The 15,459-nt window shown below is 50.8% G+C and overlaps 2 protein-coding genes across 2 annotated transcripts; one reads left to right on the top strand and one right to left on the bottom strand.

The window, feature by feature from the left end:
* Positions 1-1,050: 1,050 nt before the first annotated feature.
* CSUI_003470 (30s ribosomal protein s14) lies at positions 1,051-5,008 on the bottom strand. Its single transcript, XM_068063668.1, has 3 exons — positions 3,308-5,008; positions 2,572-2,883; positions 1,051-1,714 (listed from the first exon to the last, which is right to left on the bottom strand). Exons 1-3 carry the CDS (start codon positions 3,867-3,869, stop codon positions 1,389-1,391), a joined length of 1,200 nt encoding a protein of 399 aa, XP_067924356.1. The 5' UTR covers positions 3,870-5,008; the 3' UTR covers positions 1,051-1,388.
* Positions 5,009-5,178: 170 nt separating this feature from the next.
* On the top strand, positions 5,179-15,382 carry CSUI_003471 (30s ribosomal protein s1; the record flags this gene model as incomplete). Its single annotated transcript, XM_068063669.1, has 7 exons — positions 5,179-8,184; positions 8,613-9,906; positions 10,867-11,283; positions 11,930-12,183; positions 13,027-13,146; positions 13,995-14,267; positions 15,032-15,382. The coding sequence occupies exons 1-7, from the start codon at positions 5,716-5,718 to the stop codon at positions 15,380-15,382; spliced, it is 5,178 nt and encodes a 1,725-aa protein (XP_067924357.1). The 5' UTR covers positions 5,179-5,715.
* Between the last annotated feature and the right edge of the window lie 77 nt (positions 15,383-15,459).

The following is a 15,459-nucleotide window of genomic DNA, read 5'->3' on the forward strand; positions in this document are numbered from 1 at the left end:
CTGGCCTCATTGCAAAAAGGGTTCACCAAGCTCCAGTTGTTCAGAAGAACCCTGCTTATGAATTACCTGGAAGCCGTTCTCACAAACCTCGGCGCGTATATACCGAGTCGGCTCAAGTACGCAGTCGCCGCTCGTAGTGTTAAGGGGCTTTGCAGACTGTAGGCGGGGCAGTTTCACTGCGTCTTTCTCTGGACTTCGAGCCTGTGTTCTGGGATGTGCCACGGAACCCAAGTGACCGCAGATCAAGGAAAGTGGGAGCGGAGTAACGGTCCGGCTGTCCCAGCAGCAGAGTGTCCGCATCTTAACGTACTGCTGAAATCGGCCAGAAGTTTGCTGGTGCACGGGGCGCGTACGCGGTCGGCTGCGAGTTACGCATCAGTCAAAACAGCTACATAGTTTGCAGGTGTCACGCTTCACTGCGGTGCTACATAGAACAACGTACATCGTGTTTCCCTTCTTTAAACAAGGTACCACGAAACCTCGAAGGGAATTATTTGCTCTCCTTTGGGCTAGGCAGAGCGCAGAACGTGGTAGTGCCCCGAACCCGGGAATACCATTTTCAAAGGTGCGCCAGTATCGCACGGTAGCTTTTCATGTATTCTATCGTAGATGCTATTCTAACTGACCCAGATGGTAAACGACGAGTTCGAAGAAAGTTGGGACTTCTTGTGTGTCTTCAAAAATTCATCGCCATCTTCCGTTCGTCCATATCTTCCGTGCAGGGGTCTGAGCAAACGAGCGCCCGATCTCTGTTGCTATTAAGCGATGGATATTATGAATGCCGCTGCACCCTACTAGAAAAGCTAAACCATGCGGTCAGCTTGGTCTCACGAGCATTGCCCTGTAGGGCAAGATTGAGACTCGAGTCCAGCTGGCTACAAAGTAACCTGAGAGGTCCCGAGCTTTCTATCGGTATGGAGACGTTTCTTGCTACCGTAACTCTGTCGCACAAGCGTGTGAATACTTTCCTCCATGTGAGCGAATAAGAGGCACGCGAGCAGATGCGCAAGCCCGCAACCAGCATAAGCCGTTTCTACCAGGCCTCTTCTCTCCGAGTCAAGAACTTAGGGTAACATACCTGTCCAATCAGGTGACTATGATGCATCAGTCGAAATACGAAGTAGCTAGGTGTCCTCCTCACATCTGTCCGGGCGCACAGGACGCGCTCCAGCATTCTTGCCGGGACATGTAAAAACAGACAAGCTTGTACGTGTATATACAAAAAAGATTTCTTTCTGCGACCATGAACGGCAACTGTGTACGTACACGTGGATCTGTACATGAAGCAGTATAGATGTCTGTTTTGGCAAACTGGTGTAAGAAACAAATATGATATGGTACTCTATGGGTCCCTTATTTATACAAGCGCGGATAGCCTGAGAGGATCTCTACCACTCGGCCTTAGTGAATCCTGGGAGCATGGCATTTCTAACCATATCCAACACATGGTGACGACAAAGTCCAAAGAAGCGGAAGTACCCTCTTGCCCGACCACACACGTGACACCTGTTACGATAACGTGTGGGTGAAGAATCTCGAGGTAACTTCTTGAGACGGCGATGCCAGTCAAGATATTCATCCACTGAAGTCGCATGATCGATCTTGTGTTTATAATACTGACGAAGAGGGCGATAGTCTATCATCATTTGTTTACGACGGAGATTCCTTTGAACTTGGGCATCTCGGAGCCCGATGAAGATATTATCTGTTGCCACTGAAAAAAGACACACACACACATCGGGGAACACAACATGGACCCCCTCTTGGAGATGAAATACACTCTCTCTAAGGACATACAGAAGCTCACCATGGAGCCTCTGGGCTATCGAAGTACGTGCTGTATGTCTGCAGACAGGCGCCCTTCCATTCCTAATACAGTTGGCACGATAGCATTAACAGGTCTCCACAACCACCACTATGGCGGAGGGAATGTATAGACAAGATCTGCGTCAGCATGGTCACGAGAACTAACCGTCGAACTGGCTATGCTGACCCGAAGCCACGCACGGGGTACGTGCACGCCTTAGGCAGTGTCTCCAAACAGTAGCCACGCAGGGTGGTTTACTCATGTTTGTTAAAGCTTTATCACTACGGTACTACACACCGACGACCAGGTGCCGAGAAAAAAGTTGACAGCAAGAACAAGGAAGAACGGATCCTATGATGCGGCAGAGTAAATCCTACAGATCCACGTGCTGGACCCCCCTGTCCTTCATACTGTACTCTGGAGCTGTGCGCGCTCACGAAGTTCGCCCTTCAGCCTGTTCTTTGTAACGGTTTTCTTCGTTCCGGAGCATCTCTATCCGCCGATGTCTTTCCGATGTCCAGCGGCCTCTGCCTGTGAGACAACTAGCAGTCAAGCTAACTACGAATGCACCTAGCAGGCATTCTGTGGCACGTCACATGCGGGCGTAAAGCCATTCCTCATAGTTACACCCGGTGAGAAAACATGAGCCGGCTTTCAGCCTCAACACTCTGGATCGTAGATTCGTATGGGAAACCATCTGAGAGCCTTCATGAAGACTCTCGCCACTACTCCCTTCGCCTTCACACCTGCACGGAGTGCCTTACACTGGTATTTCCTCTGTTTCACCATTGTTAGCCTAGTCGTTGTCTGTTTCCCTTCATCGCTTTCTCTCTCTTTTCGCATGCCTGAGGTCGTTTTCTTGTCTCTTCCTTGGGACCCATGCCGCCGCTGTGTAGTCCATCTAACTGGCAGCGACGCCGCCCTTAAGAGAAATGCAGGCAGGGAGACGCGGTACTCTCCAACACAAGCGAGACCTGCTCGAGTCCATATCGTGGCACCCAGAGGGGCTGACTGTGCTTGCCTATCCGACTCGTTCCGCTGTGGGCTGCGAGTATCTTTCCCGGTGTACGGACACCCTGATGGCACAACACATAAGGCAAGAACGGGAGCGGGAGGGGTGGCTGCCTGTCGTACGGACACCAGAGTTTGCGGCGGCCCGACCGCGGGTGCGGGCTTGCCAGTCTTCTTTCCTGCTCGCTGATGAGATAAGAGAAGGTCTCTTATGGCCTCTTTCAGCTGACGGGAGATACATGAGGGAGATATACCAACCAAGGGAATAAATACTCCAAGATACGACCACTCAGAAAGAGGTAATGTGCGACGTATGAAGGGGCTGATGGTGACAAGGGGCAAGAAACTCGTGAACGTCAAACACCTGGGGCCTAGACCGCACAAGAGCGATGGCATAGCTTAGAGAAGGATGAAGAAAGACAGGAAAGGCAAAGGGCCAAACAGGTGGGCTCTAGGCGGGCGAAAACCACAGGTGAAGACTGGACTCACCCCTAGGGCTTGTCGGCGAGTGAGCAACAGCGCGACGGCATGAAGGAGGCAGCCATCGTCCCACCTGTTGCTTCGAGGGCTGGATCGAGAGCCGCTGTTGTAATTTGCAGGAAGGTAGCCAATACGGGTGAAATTCCCCTTCGCGGAGCATAAAAATGCCCTGGGTTAAGGAGAAACCCGCTTCTGCAGGGCGTCTTGAATGCGGTGCACTATGTATCACTGGACCCGTACATGGTCTACAACAGGCGGAAGACTCATGTAAAGAGATGCTATCAGCTAAAAAAGTGTTGCTACTAAAGAGGACAGAGACAAGAGATAGGAAGAGCAACCTCCCTTTGACGTTCAGGAAAAGAAAAGGCTGATGACGGAGCAAGGAGAAACACTTATAGTCTGCTGTCTTTTTCCGACCCTTGCACTGAAAAGGCTTCACACTACCAGGAAGACCACCAGTGTACCGACAGACGGAAAAGATAGTCTCCTCTGTGCTTGCTAACGCACTGGATGTTGACGAGAGCGGCCCAGAGTCTCGATCTCCGGGAGAACCATAGGGAAACAAGTTCATTGTGTCGGTGCGCTACTTCGCGCCTCGAAAAACTCCACGTTTTGGTAGAGGCACGGTTAAAGTGAGTATATCTCAGCGTAGGCGACGGGCACTCTGGGAAGCCAGACCTGACTGGCGCCTTGGCCAGGAGAGGATTGCGTCAAGAACGACCTGCTGCCCCCCTGCATCAATACCCGTCCGCACGCGCCGCTGGTGACGAGCCTGGGCTACTCGGATCCGAGAGATCCCGAAGAGTACGCTTCTATCTTTCTTGTGATAAGTAAAGCCGAAGGCGACGACAATAGAGTACCACTCTAGTTCGCCGCTTGCTGATGTAGAAAGGAAGAAAACCAGTTTGCGTACTGTCTGCCAGCGGCGACAGGCCACTCCGCGAGGCGATCGCCGGCCTGGAAGAGGCCATGATGTTGCCGCGGGCCAGCTGTTTCTCCGACGAAGTGACAGAAAACTGGAAGAGGCGGATCCGTGAAAGGACACGGCCCGCCTCCAAACGGAACCAGATACGGGTCTTTCCACCGGCAGGCAACAACTTGGACAAGCGCAAGCGGAGAATACCGTTGAAAAGTAGACAACGGGTACAAAAAAAGAAGTTTGAAATCTTGTCCCCTCCAAGAACGAATTCGCTTGTATATGAGAGCAGGACAACGAAGTCGGAGAGCGGCCGTCCCGGTCAGCGAGGAGGGAGACTCCCCGCGGGGGACTGTCCGTCGAGGATGCGCGGGACCGCCCAGTCACGGCTTAACACCTTGACACCCGTCAAGTTCCGAACACACAAAGGCATTCAAGCGGTCCACCGCACACATCGATTTTCTCCTGTCCTCCTGACGGTGGAGACACGAACAGCTTCATCATGCTTGCGTCGTCTCGGCGATATCAGCATCGTGTCAGCCACTTAGGTCTCCAAGCCTGACCGCTCCGGCCACGAGCGAACCATGCACCACTACGTACGGTGCAGAACACCTCGTGTACTGCACTATCTCTGCCCAGGACTTTCTAGGGAACCTCTGTCGATCAGAGGAACTCTCGGACCCCAGTCGATGCATGCACAGAGACACCAGGAAGCTGATTGCACTGGCAACGGCTGTCGTTTCCTCTGTCAGAAAGCACCAGAAACGCCCTTGGTTTATCTCCCAGCTTCGAATGGATCTTCCCCTTCTCCCTCCGGAGTGCCAAGCGTCCTGTGCAAGCTGCGCAGTTTCGAGTCACTGCTCCTTAAGACACGAAGGACCTCTCTGCATGCGGCATGCGGTGACACCGGTATCAAGCGCGCTGGTCAAGACCCGAGGAGACACATATCTCTATTTGCTTGAAACAAAAGAACTGCATTGGACAAGTTGATTCTGTCGACTTTTCTTCGTTGCCGTCAACTCAGGTGGCGCAGTAGTCTCGCCCTATGTTTGTCCGAGTGTGTCTTTCCTGCGTACTTCGATGCACACTGCAGGCCTTGGAATATGCATCTCAGCCACGCATGCTACTGTATCATGGCAAACACCTTCGTCCCTTCTTGTCCGATTCTTCATAGGACGCTGAGCACAATTTTGACATTCCAGGTGCATAGCCTACATACGTCCGGGGTCCCGCCAAGGGCACGCGGGGCGATGAGTGTGCGGTCTCCCGCAGTGCGAGGGTAACACACGTGTTCTACACCAAGCAAGACCCCACTGCTTCGCACCTCGATGAAAAAATTCCTGCACGCCTGTGCACGCTTCCCCGGGCTCGTGGATAATAATGGCTCAGTGCTCTGTCTAGGGTCACTCTTTAGTAACTTTCGCTACCCGCGGCCGGAGCATCCGCTAGCGCGCCTGTCGAACTCTGATGGCAGACATATAAACAACCCTGATGTATCCTGATGGGATTCTTTCACGTCACTTTCCTCTTTCCTCTGTGCCACTTCTTTCTCTGTCTCCTTGCTTCTCTCATCGTCAATGGTCTCACCGGGCACAGATTGTCTCCCGTGTTTTCTCACTCATACCCTCTTCGGCCTCATCATCCTTCGTCTTCTTCCCTGCTTGTCCACATCCATGAAAAGCCACATTCTTGGGCTTCATTACCCCCATATCTAATCCAGTACAACCGTGGAGCTCATACTTCTCCACCGCCATCAAGTCCGTCAGCCTTGTCTTCTTCACCTCCTCTTCCCTACGGCACGCCTGAAAGTTCGCTTTCGTCTCCCGCCCGCCATCATTCAGAGCGGCTGTCCACGCTTCCTTTTTCACGCTTCCGTGACTCGCGTGGCGCCGCACGTTATAGTTTGAAAAGAATCAATGGGCTTCCATCCGCGGCGTCCTCACAGCATTTTCCTACCTTCATTCGCCCTACGGCGGGGGGGGTCCTCTCCTCCAGTTTGCTAATGCCATCTTATACAACAAGTCTTCGGGCGTCGCCGTCCATTTCGACTCTCTCCTCAGTCCGCCTTTCCTCTCTGTCAGCTTGGCTCATTCGTAAGAAGTATCAGAGTGCTTTGTTTTATCCTCTTCCTTTGCGAAGCAGCAAGAAGTTCACTCATCGAGGGTTCTTATCGCATTCAAGACACTCATGCTCTGCCTCTTTTTCTCCATCCGGCGCCCCCTGTTGCCAGCACCGTAGTCTCCTTCATGCGTCTGCCGTCGCTACGGGTAGAGCAGGAAACGCCGAGAAGGAGGAAGACGGAGGAGCGTCATGCATTTTACGCGAGAGTGAGATACAAGCAAAAACGCATGACAATGGAGAAGAATCTGGGGACAACCTGCGACATGATGAGAGAAAGAAAGAAGGGAACAATATCTCTGAAACAGACAAGAATGATGAAGGTGAGTCGGAGATAGAGTGTCTTGGGATCAGTGTCGAAGAGCTCAGGGATGGTAGATGGGAAGGAGAAGAAGCAAATGAGAGACGACTAGAGAGCAAGGACTCGACACATAATTCGCAGAGAAGTGAGACAAGTTCTTCGCAGAGTAGCGTGGATAGAGTCACAGATAGGAAATCAAAAAATCTCTCTCGGAAGCCTGCCAACACCCAAGGCCCTTCTTCTACTTCCACTCCGGGTATATCAGAAGATTCGCCAGAACCTCTCCCTCCTCGAGTCTATTCATCAATCCCTGAAATTGTTGCTCCACCTGGCCGAGCTTATCCTTTCGCCCTTCCTGAACTCTCGTCCAGGTTGACAGGTATACCTACCGCCGCTAAGCCATCAAAGAAGTCCGTGTCTCTTTCTCCATCTTCTTCCTATGCGTCTTCTGCTCCTCGTCCCTCCTATACCAGGCTTCTACCTCATTACCCTCGAGCTGAGTCACCGCCCGTCGATGACGGCCTCTTAGAAGAAATCTTTTCAGCTACAACACGAGAGGAACTACATCAGTCGTTAGAGAAGTTACCTCATTCGGTATATATAGACTGGTTAATGAGCCCACACAGGTTTCGAGATTCTGAAGGTTTCTTAGCTTCGACAGATCCCGCTGAACTCCGAGAGAGGTTCGCAGATGTGTATGAACACCAGCAAGAGCAACTTCGACAACGCTTATCTCAATTGCGAGCTCAGCGCGGAAGATCCGTTGTTCTCCCTCCTCTCTCCCAGGAGGAAAAGAACAGACTGCTGCGTTTGAAGATCCCTGCGAAGTTCATTTCCCAGAGGCCAGAGAAGTTAGAGAAACAGGAGACGCCTCTCAAATGGAAGGGGGGAGGCCTCATTGCAGACAGAGAACTGATAGATGCTGGAGGGCCAGGAGGGTTCGTAAGAAATCTCGAGGTTGAAGGGTGGGCCGCTCTCTTTCCTTCTTATGAAGGTTATGAAGAATTGACAGCTTCTAGCCCGGAGGCAGCGCGACGGAGACTCGAAATCGCTACACGGATGCAGACTCGCGAGTGGCGAGAAGACAGAAGGGCCGGAGAGAGGCTTGAAGAGCAGCTCACACGAGCACTAGAGAAAAGGCTACAGAAAGAGAGAGAAAAAAAGAAAGAGAATGCAGATCTCCAGAGAAGAGGAAAGCAGGAAGAGGAGATTTCAAGAGGTGATAACTTAAGAGATCAGCAAGGAGAAGGGTTTTCAGAAGCTATGGAACCAACGACGAATGTCTATGGAAACTTGCATCCTGATCTTAAACAAGAGGAGGGTGTAGATGAAGCCATGATAGATATCGAAGAAGATGAAGCAGAGAAGATACTGGGAAAGAAGTCTTTCATGAGTCCGAATGTCCAAGCTGCAGCAGAGGCTTTAATTCATCAACAACTTCTTGCAAATATGGGTGCACCCGCCTCTGTACAAGCCCTGATGGCACGCTATGGTCATATCACCCCAGACAGCCCGGCGATGTCGATGCCTGATGCGAGGAGTGCTCTTCAGGTTCGCCACGGACGACATTCTTTGTGTTTCTCATATATGTGTATACGCACACTACTTCCGTGGTGTCTTTATGAGTTTATCATCTCTTCACAGGATCGGATTTCATACACAAAGAGAAGGAGACTTCCCCTATCCAGAGAGATGTTGTGTCTTTCCACAGCATCATATAGGCAATCTAGAAGTGCAAATACACTTCAGCCGTAGCGAATGAAGTACCTATCGATATGAAGAGATTTTTCGTTTTCTGTTTCTCGAGGGTTTCTCAAAAACCTGGAGGTCGCGAGCACCTTAAGAAAGACGTAACAAAGGGCGAGACGCGTTCGAACCCTGTATTCTGCATACCGTCCTCGAGAATACCGATTGTGTAGAGAGTTACGCTGCTCTATTTCTTCATTCTCGCACTTGTGTGTGTGTGTGCTGAAACTCAGCTATTGCAACGCGCCGTTACTGATGCCGAAGGGTTTCTTCTGAAACGTCTTCATTCAGCTTTACAGCACGATCCAGACGTCGAGGCTGCGCGGACAGTGATCCAAGAAGAGAGAGAAAGGAAAGCTATTCTAGGAAGGCCCCCTCCACGGTCGGGACATCCAACTGAATTTACTCCTGCGATGTTTCAAGAGTGGGAAGAGAATGAGATGTATAAGGATGTCCTCAGTGTCGCAGCGGAGAAGACCAGGAGTAAGCTAGAAGAGGCGCGTCGTGCTTTTGATTGGCGAAGAGGCACTCACCGAGAGAAGGCGAAAGAAGAGGATGAAGAGAAGGACAGAGGTAGTTGTCTCCGAGGGCAAGACGCACAAGAGCAAGATGGAAAAAAAGAAGAGACAAAAGCAGCAGCAGGGAAATCTAGTCTCAGTGATCGTCAGGATGACCACGAAGATGGACTGCCAGTCCCATCAAAGCTATTAGCTGGGGCAGCTGCAGCTGCGAAAGGAGGAGTAGGCGCGCGGGCCTTGGAAGCGGTACGAAGTATCTTCCGAGAGGAAATGCGGAAAGAATTTCGACGTAGAGAGACTGAGCAATACCGTCAAATGACAGCGGAGATGGAAAGGAATGTAAAGCTCTCTAAGGGAGAACGCGAAAGCGAACTGATGCGACAACAAGAAGAGCTGTCCCTCATGCGAAGAAGAGAAGAAGCTGAGCGGAAAATGACTGAGAAAGAGACCTACGGCAACCTCCAGTCAAACAGCTACGTATGTGGGGGAAAAAAACCAGTCCCTGGTTCGCAGGCCAAGACAGAGACGGTCGACCGTGCGAACGAAGAGAACGTGCAAGAGACTTCACAGAGTCTAGAGAAAGCAGCTGAAGGCGCTACTACTGCAGGAGAACTAGAGACAGTGCCGAGCGTAAGCAGAGAGGGTAGGAAGACTTCATCCCTCTCTAGCATTAAGCAGACAGAGGCACGTCAAGTTGGTGAAAATGAAGTGACTTCGACGGGTGGAATCCAAAGTGAAGGACAGATTCAGAAAAACGAGGGTACTAAGACAACGGCGGGAAAGGTGAATGAGGGCTTACCGACACACGAGGATGAAGTCGTGCGCAGATTGAGAGAACTCTCGCTGGGGTTGGCTGAAGCCTCCGATGTGTATCGAGTGTCCAGGAAGGGAGATGGTTGCGAGCTGAGAAAGGAGAACAAGGTTTTACTGGACACCAAGGAAAAGGACCTAAAGAGGCAGCCCTCTGATGTATTTGTCCCTTTAAACACAGGAGATACCGAGGCGGGTGGTAGGCAGATAGCTCACTGGATCTTATTTTCTATGCGCGCGTGATAGCTGTCTTGGCAGCTGTCAACACATTTTGTTTTCTCCGGGGTTGACAGACGCCTGCATAGGGTCTTCGTTTGGACGTGCACTTGAGTCTCTGCCTAAGGGAAGCAGTACTGAATCTGTTAGTGTACAGCTGCTGCTACGAGGAACCGGTAAAAGAAGATTTGGCTCTTATCGTTGTACACGAAGTGAGCACTGCGCTGCTGGAGTGAATCACTACACGCATTGTCTGTGTTTCACTTAGGACAGCAGGATAACGGAAGATATGTGTCTCAGCCTTTCACACAGCTGCACAGATTACACTACGGCATCGGTTGACCGTAGAAGGAAGGGAACCCTTGTAGTCCTGGTGATCAGTCGAAGGGTGCGGAGCAGGAGAGCCACGTAAGGAGGGGGTCTGCCTGAGAAGCGCAACATCGCAGGTAGTTAAGCTTCTTCAAGGCGGCTAATGACGTATTTGGTTTCTCTGAACTCACAACTATAAAGACGGCTTAGGCAACCGGCCGTTCTTGCGACGAGAAGCGAGGGAAAGTGGCGTACCTCTTTTATTGTACGTAGATATGCATCTAGGTTCTAGGCTCTGTTGAGTACAAGAGCTTCCTCAGCATCTTGTCTCTTGCGTAGATTGCTGGGCGCCATTTTCTTTCATTGCGGAGCGGGTTCTGTCTCGATCCTGTATCTTTGTCTAGGTTTCCCTGTAGATACAGTGGAATAGAACTGCTAGATGTGAGGAGGTCTTACCTCATTCTAGGGTAGCTGTCATCTTGGTTAGGACGTATGTAGCGCTTGAATCAGGCCTCTCTTTCTCTCTCTCTCTATATATGTAGATTTATATGTGGGAGTTTGTTTGGACTAGTGACTCAAGTTTTTGTTGCTTCCTTCTATGTTTCCTTTATGCTCTGTTGGCCATTCTTTCCAGACGATACAAGCTCTCCGCCTCACCTAAAGGATATCTTTGATGAGATGGAAGAAGCTATGAGAGCAGAGTGGAAACGTCATCTTGGAGTCCCGTTCTTGCGTATCTACCCAGGGCAGCTTGTGAAAGGAGAAGTCGTTAAAGTGACGCCTTCCTTTGCGTACATACACGTAGGATATAAGTGTGAAGGGGAAGTGCGCTTGGACGAGGTTCTTCTAGAAGATGAGGAACCTCCTAAAAAGGGCCTGAAAGCATTCTTCTCTGTCGGTGATGAAATCTTCTCTGAAGTCATCAAAGTATCCGATGATGAACTCATTCTTTCACTCCAAACTCTAAGGAGGATCGCTGCCTGGGAAAAACTCTTAGCTTTACAGCGGAAGGATCGGGCTCTTAGAGCAACGGTACTTCATGTGCACAGAGGTATAGATCATCTTTCTCCTCTTCCTTCTCTTGCTTTCTTCTATCCTCTCTCTTGTTTCTTCAGCGGCAGTCGGAGTTTGCGTCGTTCTTGGTAACTCGATCCTTGACGTTTATGTGACTTAGACAGATCGACTAGAAGCTCGAGCTGTACCGAAGAGATGGGCTAGCATTGCTGGATTACACAGCGAACAACTTCGTTTTCGGGTTCTGTCGCAAAGTAGAGAGTCCTCCTTACCGCTTCTTCATTGACAGGGAGCAAGGGACACTGGATTTGCTCTTTGTCTAAACAGTTCGAGACGTCCTAGCTAAAAAATCAGCGCTGCTGTCGATCCACAGGGAGAGGGTCGACTCGCTTCTTAACTGTGGAACGTTTCTTTTGAAGTTGTATATAGTGAATTGTGGCGTTGTGGCTGATGAATCCTCTCTCTGCTGTTAAAAAGTAGACGGCTGTGTAGCATACGTGAAAGGATGGCCAAAGGCTTCTTTTCTTTCTCAGGTCACTTTCTGGCTCGCGAGGGTCCGAGATCATCGAGTCAGCTACGACGTTTTCGACAACATAATCGAGCTGTTTACGTGTATCTTCTCAGAGAACACTGTTGTGAAGGCCGTGTTGTGATTTGTCGTGTGATGTTCTTCCTTTCTTCAGGCGGTCTAGGCGTTCGAGTTCTAGGTTTACGAGGGTTCCTTCCTATCTCCCAGTTGCCAAGTAGCGTCAAACCCGGACCGCAGCTTGTGGGGGCGCAGCTGCCTGTGGTTCTCCTGCAAGCGGACGTAGAGCGACAAAGACTTGTTGTTAGCAGTCGCCTGGTGTATATACGCGAACAAATGAAGAGATTAAAACCGGATCAGGTTGTCGAGGGACAGGTTGTCTCTCTTCATCCTTTTGGCGTCATGGTCCAGGTAAAAATGTGATGAGCGAATGAATGCAAGGGAGGTCCTCTTTCCTAGTCGTCGTAGTAGCAGTTCAAATGGGCTATTGCGAGACTGAGGAGACACATTCAAACCTGTCCGTACATGAATCCCGTTGCCAATGGTGGACCGTGTTCATTTGAGTGCCGTCTGCTCTGAGCAGAGAAGAAGAGAAAGAGAAAAACTCTCATTATGATATTTCTTAGTGGACTTCGTAGAGCCAGCGGCAGGCCCTTTACAGTCGTCATTTTGTCATGTCGTCCGGTGGGGGGATGGGCTCGCGGACGAGTCGCTAATTGAGTGAATTTCTTCTCGTAGGCCCCTAGGATAACCAAATCTGTGGGTGACGTATGCGTCGCGTTCTATGGCAGTGGATAGAATGAGCAGCACAGGGCCCAAACACACAACCATAGGTTCAGCTTTGATTTACACACTCAAGGCGTTCCCTGCAGAGTTCCTCCCACCCGCCTCTTCACTGTTGCGTAGCGACGTGCTTCAAACAACAAGACTAGTACTGCTCTTTGTTTTAGCTGAAACCTTGCTTTCTGCTGTCTCAAAAACTCTTGCCGATTTCCTCATCGGCACAATCTCCAGCCTCCCCTGCATACATGTGTTCTGTTCCAAGTCAGCTGTGTCCTTTGAAACTTTCCCATTGTCTTGAGAAAGAAAGGAATCCACACGTGCTTTGTTGCTATCTGCCCGGTGCTTCAAAGACAGCTCTCGCAAGATTTGATGTGTTGAACTTCGAGCCCGGCGCTGCGCTGCAAACAGGCTTTTGTTGAGAGCGGAGTTTTCTGCTGTTGTACCTCTAGCTGCCTTCTGTCTGTTGTTCAGTTCGGAGAGTGTCGAGGATTACTTCATCTCAGCGAAATATCGGCGGCTCGAGTGGATCGGCTGGACGAACTACTGCCTGTTGGCAGTCGCGTGAGAGCTCTCGTGCTCAACTATGACCGAGTAAGTTCAGTATTTGTTCAATCGAAACAACTGGAAAAGCAGGACTGCGTCTGGTAATTGTCTGAAAGGCGATGGATACAAGGCAGGGCCGGCCGTGTTACCACTCCATGTCCTGGCTGTCTCGACGATGTAGGACTCTGTAGATTGACCACGAGAGGCTGAGGAATATCTGTAAGCTAGCCACAGCGTGATGGAGGGCATTCTTCCAGCGCGCAGAAAAGAAATGCAGCTGCGAGTGTATCAATGCGTGATGTGCGTAGACATCTTAGCCAGCTAAAGAGGGCTCTTTTCACTTCTTTCATCCGTTCGAAAAAGTCTAGCTGGTACAAGAGGAAAGAGGAGTTCTGCTGAAATGTCGCTCGCCAGATCTGTCCTTGTTGCAAGGCTGTGTCTTGCCTGTTCGAGAACACGATGAACGGGGTATACGGCAAGAGAAAGCTCTTACGTCTTCTGAGATTCACTTATAGCCGAGGGTGAAAAACTAACACCCGTTCTCTCAATCTCGGTCAAAAAGCCGTGGCGGTCTGTGAAAGTCCTTTCTGGAGTCAACAACAAGGTGATAAAGACGCAGAAGGGAGTAACTGTGAGACCAGCTGTTACGATTTCTCCGGGAGAAGCCGATCAGTTCTAGTCCTTTAGCCGTATACGTTTTGTAGTGACCTGTGCATGCCTCTATGTATATGTAGTGTTCCCGCAGTCCTTGCCCACGTATCCAGTCGGCTAAGCCAGAACCCGAGCTTTAGTTTTTTGCATCCAAAGAACAGCAATACAGAGCACTTGCTGAATGACGCGTGGTCTCTCAGAAACCAGTGAGGTCTTTTGCACAGAAGTTTTTTCTCTTTCACCAGCCTACAGGGAAAGTCGCCTTGACGACAAAGCTTCTCGAACGGTACCCGGGGGAGATGGTGCGCGATCCCCTAAGTGTTTTTGCGGCCGCTTCACATACAGCCGCGACGTATGCAACCCGAAAGAAAGAAGAAAAGGAAGCTCGGCATCGCGCCGCTCAGCAGCTGATCGCAGCGTTGGGTCTTGATCCTACGTCGGCAGCGATGGCTTCAGAGGAAGGAAGGGGACCCGCTGGGGAGGAGGCAGAGCAGCAACAGCTCGATACAGATTTTGCGGTAAGAAAGGTTGTAGTGTACTACGTAGTGATATCTGCCTGTACGCCGACGGAGACCTGCGTGTACTTATGTCGACGTGTTCGTGTGAATGTATGAATATGTATCTTTGTGTGTATGTGTGCGCGCGGGGGTTGCCAGCGACATTGTCTACGGGTATATCTCTGGGCGTGTAAGAGATATGTCCAACTCCAGGCTGTTCGCTCGTACTAATGACTAGAGCCCCTTTCAGGACAAGGAACAAGCCAATTTAGTGTATTCACGGTCAGCTTCTATAGACCTACGCGCGGGGAGGGGGGCGAGGGATTCAGGGCTGAGGGATCGGCTATAGGTGAAAAGCACTGCATGGGGCACAGCTCGGTAGAAGACGCAGACAAACTCCCTATGCTGGATTCACGACAGTCTATACAGGTGATTGAGAATCATAAAGGTAGGAAGCAGAGATTTCCCACAGGCGACCTCTTCACACTACCTTAGCTTCTGCCAGCTGGAGCGTGCACAGAAGTGTCGATTTTACGACCTACTGTTATCTCAGTTCTGAAGAAGCTTTCTACAAAAGCAAGGGAGCGTGTCTGATGGAAGTATTTACACCCGTGTATCTAGCGTAACCTCAGAACGCACCTGGTATCTGGTCACACGGCGCCGCTGCCCCTTTGAAGACTAGATGTTCCGAAGCGGCGCTGAGTGAATCTAAGGTGCAGGCCTTAAGAAATAGCTGATGCACCCGGTCCACTGTGACTGTCCGTCCACTTTTCTCCTCTCGCTAGCGGAGTTACGGTGCAGAAGGTGAGACTGCACCGACCACGGCCCTCTGGCAGGGCATGGGAGACGACAGTCAAGTGATGGCTCTGCTTTCGAGGAAGGTTCTTGAGAGAGCTGAGGAGAAACGTCGTAGGCTAGGAGGCGGGTCTAAGAGTCGGCCGTTCGGCGATCAGAGAGATTACTTCGGAGACCTTGGCAACCAGGAGGAGGTTTCTGGAATAGAGATGATGAGGACGGAAAGACAAAGAGTCATCGAGGCAGTCAAGGCTTCCGGGATCGAGCTACGAGGGGCCTGGGAGGTCCCTTCTGCTTTCGAGGCTGAGTGGCAAACCGAGGAATGGCTTTTTGATGAGTAATCAGATCCGGGCGGAGAAACGACGTTCACAGAGAGACAGGTCGAGTAGAGACAAGAGAATCTGACTTGAAATTTAGC

This window comes from Cystoisospora suis (assembly GCF_002600585.1).
Source record: "Cystoisospora suis strain Wien I chromosome Unknown contig_1551, whole genome shotgun sequence".
Taxonomy (NCBI): domain Eukaryota; phylum Apicomplexa; class Conoidasida; order Eucoccidiorida; family Sarcocystidae; genus Cystoisospora; species Cystoisospora suis.